Genomic DNA, 13,829 nt, shown 5'->3' with positions numbered 1-13,829 from the left:
AGAAGGATCGTACTTGGCAGGAAATCTCTCACCTGTCTTGTGTAAAGGTCTCCTAACTCGTCTATCTACAGTCTTCTTTTCACTAAGCCTTTGATATATAGACTTGATCATGTCATCCCTGTTCCTAGTCTTCTTCAGGTAAAACAAAAACTCATAAAATGGCTCTAAAGCCTTCTTTGGTCTGGTCCCTCTTTCTCCAGCTTCATTTGACACCAATTATCTCTTGGCCTTTCAGCTCTGGCCACACTGGTCTCTGGAAAATTCTCAGGAACATCAGGCCAGCCCTGTCAGAGTCTTTGCCCACTCTGTTCCCTCCCTCCCCGTTTTAGCTACTGAACCCCTCCTCATTCTACAGATCTCAGCTCAAATGTCAAGCCCTCCTTCCCAGCAAGGCTTTTCTGCCTTCCCTGCCCAGGGTCACCCTTAGCCACAGTATATGTTTTCAAGGCACCACGCACATCTTCTTTATTGTACATAGTTTTGGATTTTTTGCGTGGTTACCTGATTAATGGCTATCTCCCCATGGAGATTAGAAACCTGCAGGAAGGCAAGAACTCAGAGTGTTTTTACTTGGTGCATTACGTAAAGCCCAGCACATGGGAAGTTCTCAATGAATAACTGGTGGGTGAAAGAGAAATGTTATTTGATATACCTGTGAGGTAGATGTGCTGCAAGACAGCCACAATAATGCGCCTATCCCTCTACGCATCTGCTGCTCCCCCATCAGGAGATGAGTCTATTTCCCTCCCCTGGAACACACACTGGGCTTGTGACTTGCTTTCACTGCAGAACAAGGCAGCAGTGACACCGGGCCAGGTCTGGGCCTAGCTCTTCAAAAGCCTGGCAGCTTCTGCCCTGGCTCTCTTGGAGACGACTGCCACACTGTAAGAGCGCTGGTCTAGACCACTGGAGGAGGAGAGGCCCCCGATTCTGAGAGCCAGCCCCAACAGCCAGATGAACGGGGCCTGACCCGCAGAATCGAGAGCCATAAAACGGTTGTTACTTTAAGCCACTACATTTTGGAATGCTTTGCGGTGCAGTAAGAGTAACTGAAAAACCGGTCTCTCATCTTAAAATCATAATGGCTCTTAGATTTTCTCCACACCATTATCTCTAAGAGGTCAACTTCTACCATAAGAATCAGGGGCCCGATCCCTTTGTACCTGCAGCAAACAACACAATCTCAAGTGACCTTGGGCATCCACAAGGGTCAGAGTCATTATATGTCATTATACGTACTTGCCCTTTTTCCTTCCTGTTTTTCACATTTCACCATCTGAAACTTTGCTGTGTATTTAACTATGCAGATTTTCAGCTCCATTAGGGCACAGGTTTGTTTTTCTTTATCTCCAGTGATTCTCCAGCTGCCTGGCAATAGTTGATGCTCAATGAAATTTTGCTGAATGAATGAATGAATGAATGATTTGCTGCCTCACTGCTTCCATCTGATAAGCCCCTTGCCAGCTCTGCCTTCCCCTAAACGTCTTATTTTAAAACACATTCTCCCTCCTCACCACAGTGTTGTCTGCTGTCTTTTTTGTTTTAACGTAATTCTCAAATATTCTGTGTCCACATGAGCCACAGCTCAGCCCAATGCTGCCTCCTTTGATTCAGAGAAAACAGCAATGGCTAGGTCCAATAATAATGCCTACTTTGTATTCCCATCAGATAATGTGTCCAGAGTTCAGACATGCACTATGTGTTCAGTAAATGTTGCCCCCGCTTCGTCCCTTTCTTTCTGATGTTCTCTCCTTTTTAGACCTCCAAGGGCATCCACTCCTCATGGCAACATCCTTATGTCAACATATGTCAGTAATGGTCTGTGACTCATATGACTTCCGATAAGATGAACATTTATTGCCATTTACTCTGTTAGCACTATGCTAGGCAGCTGACGTGTATAACGTCCCCTATTTATGAAAAAGAAAGCCTAGGTTTAAATCTTAGGCCAATATGTTTTCCAGCTGGCACACTGCCCCTGGGGCTAGTGAGCTCTAGACAAAAGGATGAAATAGGTACAGATGATGCACATACTTCGGGTACCCGGGCTTCTGTGTGAGGCACATTTTTCCCCCTTCCTTCTTTCATATGTTGAAGGCTACCACCTTCATATTCTATTTATATCCATAATCAAAACTTGTTTTTTAAAAACATTCACTCCAAGGTATAAATGACTGATAACAAACTCAAACGTGATCCCCCTCCCCTGAAGGGGTTCTGAATTTCAACCAAACATTTAGGATGCAAAAAGAAAACAAGACTAGGAAGACTTAGACTTGAGAGCAGGCAAGTCAGATTCCTACCTGCAGTCACACCATTTAGTCCAGCAACCAATCCAGTCCTGGTGGGGAGGAGCTGGGGAGGGAGGGAAGTGTGGAGACAATAAGGAGACAGAGGCTTCTCACAAGGGGTGACCTTCGGCGATGAAATGGAGAGTACTCACTCAGCTGATTGCCCTGGGCCAGCTCCTAGGCAGGTCGGCACTTCACTTCTCAGCTTTGTACACCACACTCATCTCTGGTCTGGTTTTAGTTTCTAATCTCATCATTCTCTGGCAGCCTAGCACAGACCGATAACCCCTTCTTCCCAAGAGAGTATTTGTCATACTTGAGAGCTCATGTCCCTTGTATATGATAATATAATGGCATATTTATTCTTTTGTTCACATTTTGCATGAAAAATTTACTTAAGATACTTACTAAAAACAAATAACATCTCATTGATGACCCAGCAGAAGCAGTGCAGTCTGCAAGTCCCTCTCAGTCAACAGTAAGACTTCTAGAAGCTTCTGCAGTGACCTTCAGACACAGTTAACTGCTGTTATATTCTTCAGCACTTGTAATACCACTTTGAGGACCAATCTCACAGACTTGTGATAATTGTTCCTAATCTATCTCCTTAACTAGAGTATGTTTTTATTCTGTCTAACTCAGTGCCTGGTACTTATTATACAGTCAATAAATCCTGGAAGAAATAGTCTTTTACTCATTTGGTGTCAAGAAGAAACTGTGGACCATTTTTTTGGTATGTTTAAGGATCTTTTGCCCTACTGAGCAGGTTGGTCAGACACCACCAACTGTTAAGTTTTCACTTTCCCTTCTGCCACATCACATCATGAGGACTTACAGGAAGCCCAGGGATTCCAGGTGCTCCTGTCTTACCACAACTCCTTCCGCCATAACATCTTCACCTCAACATTAATAACCCCCAAGACAGCAGATCCGAGAGGGAGGCTGTGATTAGACCCGAGTCCTCCTTGCCCTTGAGGACCTCAGGACCCAGCCCATTGTGCTCATCTCCCCGGACAGCTCAGTCACCACCAGAAGTCCCAAACTCCTAGTCACCTATCATCACCTGAGCTTTTTCCACCATCTGACTCTGTCTGAGTCCTAATCTGATCCCATTTGTGCCCTTCACAAACAGCCTCTCTTTACTGTTGTTCCTAGATATAGTCAGTCATCAGCAGCCTATAATCCTCAGCCTTTTAGCTGTTAGGGAGCAACGTACAACCTTCTTGACTGGTCTGACTTTAAATTTAGGACCATAAGTCTCAAACATGTCCTCAGGACTTCCTGGTGACTCTACTAAATTTCCATAATCTATCTACTCTCTCACCTCAAAGACTAATATTTCATATCTTCTTTTGCTCCTCAAGCCACCATCATTTCCTAGTCCTTCCTCACTGTCAGTTGATGATCTTGCTTCTTATTTCATTGAGGACAGAAACACATTTTGAAGAGGTCTTTACCTCTCCCCCTCCATATCTACTTGCCTCTGGCTTCCCATCACTTCCCAGGCCTCCACTCGGGCACTGAAACCCATCTCTTCCTTGCCTGTACCATCAGCATCACTCTATTCCATCATCCCCATCAGAATATAAACATGATATCCTATCGCCCGCCTTTGAAATTTCTCTCTAGATTCTTCCAGCTACACTCCATTTCCCTGTTCCACTGTCTGGCAAAACTTTTGCAAAAAATTGTCTATTTTCACCATTCCCACTTCCTCTTTCATTCTCTCAAGAAAGCACACAATCCAGCTTTTGTCTTCATCACTCCACTGAAACTATTATCCTCAAAGCACCTCCTCATACCACCAGGGACCACCACACAGCCAAGTCCAATGTCGATTCCCAGTCCTCATCTGTCTTGGCCTAGCAGTTGCATATGACACAGCTGATTCTTCCTGCCTTCTTGAAACACTTCCATTTGGCTTTGGGGACACCACACTCTCCTGGTTTTCCTCGTACCTCCCGACCCACTCCTTCTCAATTTCTTTTGCTGGTTGGTTCTCTTCCTTTTCCCGACCCTCAAATATCAGAATGTCCCAAGGCTCAGTCCGTATCTCTCTTTTCTCTCCATACTTTCTCTCTTGTAGATCCTTCCATTTCTGTGGCTTTAAATATGTTGACATGTCCCAAGATTATATCGTAGCCCAACTTCCCCTCTTAGCTCCAAATTCATACATCCAACTATCTATTCAGCATCTCTGCTTAGATGTCTAATAGACACTTCTCAACGCAGGCTATGCAAAATACACACTTGTACTTCACACTCCCGCCAGCCCCTTGTAATCCTGGCATTCTCTGGTTTTCCCAATCTCAGTAAAATGCACTACTATTTGTCCAGTTGTTTAGGCCCCAAACCCAGAAGTTATCTTTAATTCCTCCCTTTTTTCTCACATCCTATGTCCAAACTTGTTAGCTCTACGTTTGAAATAAGTGCTGAATGTGATCACTTCTCACCATCTCCACCTGTCTCACCTGAGGGCAAGGCATCATGACCTTGCTCCCCTTGACTTCTCCAGCAGGCTCCTAACTGGTCTCCCTGCTTCCACTCTTGCCCCCAAACAGCCCACTCTCTACCCAGAAACTGTAATGATCCTTAAAAATATAAGACCAGCCACTCACCTGCTAAAAAGCCTCCAATTGTGATGGCTTCTCATCACAATTAGAATAATAGGCAAATTCTACTTTGGCCTAAAAGACCCACATTACTTTGACCTTGTCTAGCTCTCCAACGTCTTTTTGAACCTGTCTTCACCCTCATCCTCTGTAGTTCAGCCACAACGGCCTCCTTGCTCTGCCTTGAACAGATCAGATTCTTTCCCATCTCTGTATTCACTGTTCCCTCTGCCCAGAAAGCCCTTCCTCCCAGACTTTGCAGGGCTTGCTCCTCACCTCAGTCAGGTTTCTGCTCAAACATCACCTCTTCAGAGAGGACTTTCCCACCACTCGCCCTGTCATCCTGCCACTCTCTATCCCACTTATCCTGGTTACTTTTTTATAGTGCTTATTAATCCTCGACTTCTTAGGATCTATTTATTTGTTTGTGTCTATCTCCCCCGAAAGAATGCAAACATCTAACTGGCAAGGACTTTTCTGCCTTGTTCATCCTAAGTGTCTAGAACAAGTGCTAGAACAATAAACACTTGACGAGGGAATGGATGCATCAACAAGGGTGCAAACTTCAGAAGGAAGTAAGAGATGGGATGCAGGAAGGGAGGTAAGCAGGCAGTGGCTCAGGTAAAGAGCGCTATTTAAATAAATTCAAAGCTGTGATGTACTTCCAGGAGCAGAGTAAGCAATAATGATGGGCAGGCACAACAGAAGGCCAGGTAGTGGACTCAGAAGGGCCTCTCAGGCAACCCTGTTGGATAGAAATTCCTGCATTGATGAAAATGTTTATATCTCTGCTGTCCAAAACAGTAGCCACTGGCCACATATGGCTACTGAGCACTTGAAATGTGGCTAGTGGGACTGAGGAACTACATATTAATTGTCTTTAATTTTAATAAACATTAAATAGCCATATGTGGCTGGTGGCTATGGTACTAGACAGTGAAGCTCTAGAACCTGAAGAATCCCTCCCCTCCCCCACTTGTGGTTTCAGGATAATCATGCATACCCCACTGAGTCGTTGAGAGGACTAGCGAAATAAAAAGCCTTGTCAAATGTCTGAAATACAATTGGCTTTCAAAGAATAATAGCTGCTATTATTACACAGAGCTGCAAATTAAAGTATTTTAGGTACATGCCATTTAAATTTGCCTCTAAAGTGCTGAAAACAGACTTTTATTAATTTTTATCATTTTTTTTGTTTGCTAGAGTTAGTGGATAATCAATGTGTGGGTCTATATTTGAGCTCACAAACTAAAAATAGCAAACAACCATTTTGGGATCTCACAACGGCCTTTCGGAGATAGATGACTATTCCAAGTGGATCACCTTGCTGATACTGACAACGAGCTAATTAGTTTTGACAACAGCTAATTTAGCACTTGCAAAAATTGGATTTGTAACATTACTGTATTATTTTCAAACAGTGTCATCTGCAACCTCCTGAATGATTTTGGATAAGAGTAGTGTTTGCTTTAATACTTATTATTAAAATAAAAGGAAAAGTATTTACTTATTGGAAACACTATGTTGAATTATTTAAGCCCTAAATTGGCTTGGACATAAAATCTTTTTTTTTCTTGTCAGTGGCTCACCATACTTTCTTCCATACTGAATCCAGAAAATAAAATTAACACAGATAGAGAACATAAGCAGACCATTATAACTAACCCTTAGGAATAATCTAATCTAATAATAAAATTACACATTTGTTCAGAATAAGCACGGTGTTTATTTTTAGGCCAAGAGAATTTGTGGTCCACAGCAGCAGAGGGGAATGTGGCATTCCCAGCCGCTGCCTTCATGCAGGTGGAGACTCTGAGACTTGAAAGAGGATGTACGTATTTAAATTAAACACATGCTTAAAGTCATTAAGAAAAGTCGACATTCTTATTAAGGAGACCAATTAATGTGCATCGGTTGGAAGCCACTTTACATTAGTTGAAAAAGTGCCCTAGGAAATAATGTAAATGAGACTGGAGTAGAAAGGGAACGAAAGTTCACTTTTCTACAAGGGAGCCTTTCCTAACTGCCCTCCTAGTCTTGCTGTTTGAAATGCAGATCCTTTCTCTTTCTCAGACTGAGTCTGGAGCAGCAGAAGCGGAAGAGGGTGAAGACTCCCCAAACAACTAAGATGAGGAGTTGTGAAGACTTACCAATGGGCATCACCAAGAAAAACGGGAGCCAGCAGAGGACGAAGCAGCCGACCACGATGCCCAGCGTTTTGGCCGCTTTCTTCTCCCGGGAAAACTTGAGGAGCCTCACCGAGAAATGCGTCTTGTTCTTGGCGCTGACCCCGCTGCCTCCTACCGGGGCATTTTTCCGATGAATGCGGAGCGTCACCTGCTCCGAGTCCGACTTGTCAGTCTTGAGGCCGGACTTGAGGCCCCGGCTCTCCCTCTTAGCCACCACGTAGACCCGGCAGTACATGACCAGGATGATGGCCAGCGGCAAGTAGAAAGAGCCCAGCGCCGAGAAGAGCACGTAGCCCGGCTCCTCGGTGATCTGGCAGATGGTCTCGTCCTCGGGGGCCGGCTGCCTCCAGCCAAACAGAGGCCCGATGGAGATGACGAGGGAGAGCGCCCAGACGCAGAGCAGAGCCATGAGACCTCTCTTCTGGGTGACGATGGTGGGGTAGCGCAGCGGGTAGCTCACGCCGATGTAGCGGTCAATGGAGATGATGCAGAGTCCCATGATGGACGCGGTGCAGCACAGGACGTCCACCGCCGCCCAGATGTTGCAGAAGACCCTGCCAAAGGCCCAGTAGCCTAGGATCTCGAAGATAGCGGAGAAGGGCAGCACCGTGGAGGTAAGCAGAAGGTCGGCCACCGCCAGGTTGACGATGTAGTAGTGAGTGACCGAGTGCAGATGGCGGTGACAGGCCACGGAGAGGATCACTAGGATGTTCCCCAGTACTCCGAAGATGATGAGGCCCCCCAAGACCACCCCGAGCAGAATGGCCTTGGAAATGTTCACTGGTGCCGGCGGGTGGGTGCAGTTGGAACTGTCGGAGCCATTTCCAGAAAGAAACACCATGGTCCCAGCCGCGCCGGACGAGGTCCGGCTCTCAAGGGCCACCGGGGGAGCAGCGAGTCAAAAGATCTCGGCTCGGGGGAGCCTTGCCCGCTGGGGTTGGCTGGGGGTGGGAGAGAGCGCGCGGGGGGGAAGCAACCCTGGCCAGCCCTGGACACCCTCAGAAGGCCACGCAAAGGGGCAGGGCATTAAAGGCGACATGGCCAGGGTCGCGCGGGGCTGCCCGCGGACCCTCTCCACCCGCTGCGCGGGCCCCAGGCCCTAACTCCCTCCCTACCCGAGGTTTGGCGCGAAGCTCGAAGAGACGCGGTGCAAAGTGCAATTCCAGAATTACGGTTGTACGCTTTTCTGCACTGTCTGATCCGTCCTGGTTAGAAGTTGCAGCATTCTGCACATAATTTGGAATTCAAAAACCCAGCTTCAGTCTGCTCCCAAACCACAAGCAAGTACCGGTCTGCCGTCGACTCTCAAAGGCGGGCACTTCTGGCATCTGGGCACTTCTCCTGGCCCGCAGTTACCCACCGTGTGGCTGGCCCGCGGTGGACCTGTGCTAGATCCAGCTTCTAGGCGTGCAGGCCGAGGGACGTGGATGTGAAATGTTTGCCAAGACTGAGGCGGCTGCGGGGCGTTGATTGCCCGCGTCCTCCTGAAAGAGCGCAAAGAGAAAGGCGGGTGTAAGCCAGGCGTCCTGGGGAGCGAGGCCGCGCCCGGCTCGACGGGCGGTCGGACCCGGCTGGGAGCCCGCCAACTCTGCGGTCCCGGAGCGGCTGGCCCTGCCGCAGCAGAGGTGGCGCGGGAGCAGACCGCGCGCCGCGTCCCCGCTGCTAGGAACCTGCCCTGGCGCGCTCCGCCGCGCGGCCTCTGGCGGGGTGCAAGATCTGGAGCCAACAAATCCCAAACCGCAGCACCCGGCGGCCGGATCAGAGCGGCCGTACGGCGAAATTAAAACCCCTCAACCCCAGAGGCGCGACTGCGGCTGGCGTGTGTGTCGCACCCAGCCGAGCTGGTGGAAACCGGAGGTTCTACCCGGTTGCCATTTGAACAGGTTGCTTCGCAGTCACCTGGAGGAGGCGGCCTGGGAGAGGGAACCGCTGCGACCCGGGGACCGCGGGGCCAGTGCCGCGCGCACGCTCACCCCGGAGGAATTCACACTTGGGTATGCAGAGCGCGCGGGTCTGTCGACCAGCCGAGCCGGCCTGAGGGCCAGGTCCCGAGCAAAGCCCGGCGGGTCCCGGGGGCTGAACGCGACCTAGGTCGGTCCAGGATTTCTTTCCAAGCCAGGGGGTCAGCAGTCCCGGAGGACTTGAGCCTCGAGCCACACCCAGGAGGGCTGCTGGGCTCCAGGGGGAGGAGTTGGGGGGAACCTCGCTGCAGAAGGGGCTTTGCAGGTGGCAGTCACTGCGGATTTGGTAGGCGTAAAAATCATGCCCGCGCGCCGGCGTGGACAGGGGACGCCGCGGATTTTCTGGGCTGGGGGCCACAGTCTGCTTAAGAAACCTAGGTTTCCACAACCGCAAGCCGACCCCAGGGACTCAGGCAGGAGTACGAGGAATGGGGACCACTCTTGCCTTCTGAGGACTCTGAGTTGGGCCCTGAGGCGGGACCCCCGGGCAAAGGCTAATGTGAAAATCACAAGTTCAAGAGTTCACAGGTGGTACTAAAAGCAAGCAAGCACGCGCGGAAACCGGTTTTCCCCTACCTCGGGGCGATAAATACGGGGTTACAAACACACTTGTTAACCAGGAGATAACTTCCCAGAATATATAAGGGAACGGGGTGCGGTGGGGATGCTGGTGTCAGAGCAGGTGGAAAAAGAGGGAGGTGCTTGGGGGAATGTGGGGGTTCGGTCTCACCGCCAGGCCGAGGGAGATCTGTCCTCGCCCTCCCGGCCCTGCTGGACGCCCCGCGCCGCGGCACACTCACCTGGAGCGCCGATGCGGAGCCACCCGCCGGCGTACGGCGGCGAGTGGACGGGGTTTCGGTCCCAGGAGCAGCCCTGACGCCTCCTCTCTGGAGGGAGAGGGGACTGTCTCTCCGAGGAACCAATTTCTAGTCCTTTTGCACCCGCTGACTCACCCCTCCACCACAGATGTCTTTAAGCTCCTGGCTTGCTATCGCTTTACCTGGAGATTTTAAAATAAAGAGTGAAAAAAGGATAAGAAAAAAAAAATACAGCCAACCAATAACTCCACATTCACCCTTTTAATATTCATCTCCTCGACATCGGGAAAGGATGGCTAGGAACTTTGCAGCTCTCGCTGACGTCACACGGGCAGTAGCCCCTGCTAGTACCGTAAACTCCTGCTGTTACCGTATTACTCTGTGGCAACAGGCACAGTGCGCACAGCCGTAATTTTTTTTTTTTCCACCTGCCTTGAGTGGATTGAGTTCTCGCTTTACTTTAAAAAGGTGAGGGGAGGGATTTATTTGTAGCAAATAACTTCTTTAAATACCCTGATCTTAAAAATAAAGAAAATTTGACACTTGCCAGACAGATATTACCGTGTGTTTGGTGTGTTCAAAGAAATGCCCAATAAAGTTACTTTTCAACAGCTTGATTCGGTTAATACTTGGACTAGATTCTGTTAAAATCAAGAAGCATATTGTTATGCGAAATATGCAGGTAAGTTTAATTATTTGCAGATACAAGTAAAATCTTTAGATACAAGTAAAATCAGATAAAATTCAATTAATCTGATTGTAATAAAATTATAATTCCGGGAAGATAGAGTGAGCATATCTAAACCTTATTAAGTATGATTTACCTCTCATTTCTTTAGACAAATAGATTTAGAAAACATTATAGTCCCACTGTAGTTTCTTACGTGGTTTAGTGTTTTTAAAGTGCCACACATTCTTTTCCAGTTTTCGTAAGAAATGTATCCTTTAAAGGAATGTTGCTTCTCTTTGATTCTTTAATAGTTGCAATATGAAAAGCTAATTTACTTTTTTTTTCCTGGTAAATTCCATCTTCTGTTTACCTTGCAACTGAATAAAGCCATATGTGTTTTGGAATATTGGAAGAACACTAGAATTTTCTCCTCGCTGATTCCCACGTCTTAAGTCATCGTCTTTCATCTCTACTGATTCAGACAAAACATACTGTTCTTGAAATATTTACTAGGTTCCCTTAGACCTAGTAACAAAGATATAACTTTGAGCAGTGGTTTGTGCTTGAATTCCCTTCCCTGAACAAAAGTTTATGAATATTATTACCTTTTCCAAGGGAGATATTTGGGAGGCTCTTTTATAGCAATATATCTCAAAATGCCACAGAGGAATGCCAATGAGAGGATCAGGGAACCCTGCTTCATTGAAGACCTAACATTTAGATCTCCTTTCTTGCACGCAATGCCACTCCACCCCCCACATCTGTAGGGGTAGTATCCACACCTATCACATTTGATTAGACCTTAATATTATTTGATTTGACTTTAATATTATATTCAAAAATATACACAATTGGCTTGCTCATCCATAAACTGCATTTTTTGTTGTAGGAGAAACACACTGGGTGAAGAGACAGGAAATCTGGGCTCACTCTTATCACTAAGTCACCTGTTCTCTCTGGGATTCAGTCCCCTCAGGTGGAGAAGGCTAGACTACAGTTCCCTGCGATTCTGACATCTTATCATCAAATATGTATATAATGTCTATTCTTCGGAAATCCCGTCCACTAGAGGGATATATTATTGTTTAGTTTCATATTCATTAACCTTATACCATGAATGCGAGTTTTCTATAAGATCTGTTCCATGGTAGATAAGGGAAGTTGTGTTATCAGCAAGAAAAGCAACTGAAAATTGCTCAGCTCTGCAAAGTCAAAATGTACAAAGCTCTTTGGAACTCCCAGTCCCTCACCCCCCAACAAAGAAGCATACTCACAATCCCCAACCCCCCACCCCAACTCACTAGCTAGTGCCAAGACTGGGAAGAGCGGCTCCTTATTTCTAGCTTGGCCCCTCTTTGCTACCAGGTAGGTCTTTCGAATCTGCTTTTCAGCTTGTGAATATCAATCTTTGTGAAACTAACTCTCAGAACCATTTTTTCCATGGCTAACCATAGTTTCCACAAACAGGAAACTATCTATCTTTTGGTTACTCTTTAAAGAATGATTGACATGGATGTCCCAGAAGGGGCTGAGTTAAACATGTGGGAGGTGGGGTGAAGAGAGAGTAGGCTATGGAGTCATAAGGATGCTGTCCTTGCCCTGCTGTGAGACCAGGGCAGAACTCAGCTTTTCTAAGTCTTGGTTTCCTATTATTTGAAGGGAGATGATAAAACCCCCCAGGGTTGTTATCAGACTGAGTGAGATTATATCTCATGAAGCTTATCAACCCTCTTGTTATTAATATTATTAATCCTTTCCCTTTCTGCTCATTTTCCATGCTGCTTTAAAGTGAAACACATTTCTAACCCAGAGTGGTCCAAATCCCACATTTAACATGAGCACGATGTATTCAGCGGAAGAAATGTGCACAATGACCTGAGAATTACACCTGGGCCCACTGATGTAATCAGAGTGACCCAACATGGCAGGATGAGAGAGCTGGCCCTGGCCACTGGCTACTCCTCCTTTTCTTCCCACTCCCCCTTGTCCCACATCTTGAAGGGCCATGCAAATATGTGTGAACACTTCAGTCTGTACACCCAGACAGCTGTCCCTTGGCTTTGGGCCTCGGGGTGCGCACACCTGTGGTGTGGTCTGCCCTAGAGAGGATAGGCCCAGGGAAAAGGCCTAAAGGCCCTCAAGGTGGCTGTGTGGCCATTTGGGGCAGGGGATTCTGGGTCCTTGCATCTAGATGGGAGGATGATCTGCAAGAGAGGGCACAGGCTCCAGGCAGGGATATTCCCTTAGTCCTGTGGTCCTGTGGACACTTTGTCCCAAGGAAAAGGCCATGGCCAAGGAGAGTCAGAACTGGGCTCTCTAAAATCCGAAACCTGAGGCAAGGGTCCTCTTGCCTGGACCTAAGGGTGCTACTTTGTAGACTTCAGATGTGGTGGAAGTAGAGAAACCCACTGCAGGGGAGGTTCTGGGAAGGCTCATGGAATGATACTGCTCGATTTAGGATTTGCAGGAGAAGCAGGATTCAGACTGGTAGGCAAAGTGAGGAAGGCAAATCAATAGCAGCTGTACAGTAGAGTGGTGTGTGTGTGTGTGTGTGTGTGTGTGTGTGTGTGTGTGTGTTCAGAGACACTGGAGGAACCAGCCTAATTGGAAAAGAAGGGCTTGCAATCAGCATCCACTCCATGCCTTGGCTAGCAGGACTCTATTAGTCACTGGTCAGAAAGTGTGGGAGACTTTAAGGAAATAAAAAAAAGAATCTGTCAATCATTCTCTTAGAAGACAATACACAATGGAATTAGGAACTGTTTTCTGGGACTTATGATTCCAAGTGACAGAGTAGAGATGTTAGTATCCACCAAAAACACCTGGCTTTTCAACTAGTTCTCCTAACGGTTAAAAAGTTAAAATGGGAGGAAAATGAAAAACATTGTTCTGAACGATATTGATGCGGTATCAAGTCACAATTCTCCAAACGAGCATTGTGTGCTAACCCTTTATCAATATGAGAAAAGTGCGCAGTGCTCAGATACTGCTGAAGGAAGCCTTGGATGGAATAGTAATTCTGTCTTTGGCATCATTCATCCTGTTTGTTCTTATCACCCTGAGAAAATAACCTGCTCCAAGTCTTGTGAGTCGTGACATCCCACCCCTACATTGTATATTGTGGTGGGACTGTGAGGTCAAGTCCGCCTATAGCTAGATCAGGTAAAATTATTCCTTTAAAATGACAAAACTTTGCTCTTGCATAGCAAATGTGAGTTGAGACGTTATCAATCAAATTTTTTCAATACCTTTGCCAAACATCATCTGAAAGGAGAGTGAAACACTTAA

At 47.1% G+C, this 13,829-nt stretch overlaps 1 protein-coding gene across 2 annotated transcripts in view; it reads right to left on the bottom strand.

Annotated features, from left to right (window-relative positions):
• ADRA1A (adrenoceptor alpha 1A) overlaps window positions 1–7,970 on the bottom strand; it is a 110,237-nt gene extending 102,267 nt beyond the window's left edge. For both annotated transcript variants that reach the window (XM_058550475.1, XM_058550474.1), the window contains exon 1: window positions 7,054–7,970. In XM_058550475.1, the coding sequence (XP_058406458.1) occupies window positions 7,054–7,933 (880 nt within the window). In that variant the 5' untranslated portion in view covers window positions 7,934–7,970. The remainder of the gene's footprint in view (window positions 1–7,053) is intronic.
• Window positions 7,971–13,829: the final 5,859 nt, after the last annotated feature.

Source organism: Diceros bicornis, chromosome 11 (genome assembly GCF_020826845.1).
Source record: "Diceros bicornis minor isolate mBicDic1 chromosome 11, mDicBic1.mat.cur, whole genome shotgun sequence".
Taxonomy (NCBI): Eukaryota; Metazoa; Chordata; class Mammalia; order Perissodactyla; family Rhinocerotidae; genus Diceros; species Diceros bicornis.
Note: the sequence above shows the minus strand (reverse complement) of the source record. Positions and strands in the feature narration are given on the sequence as shown.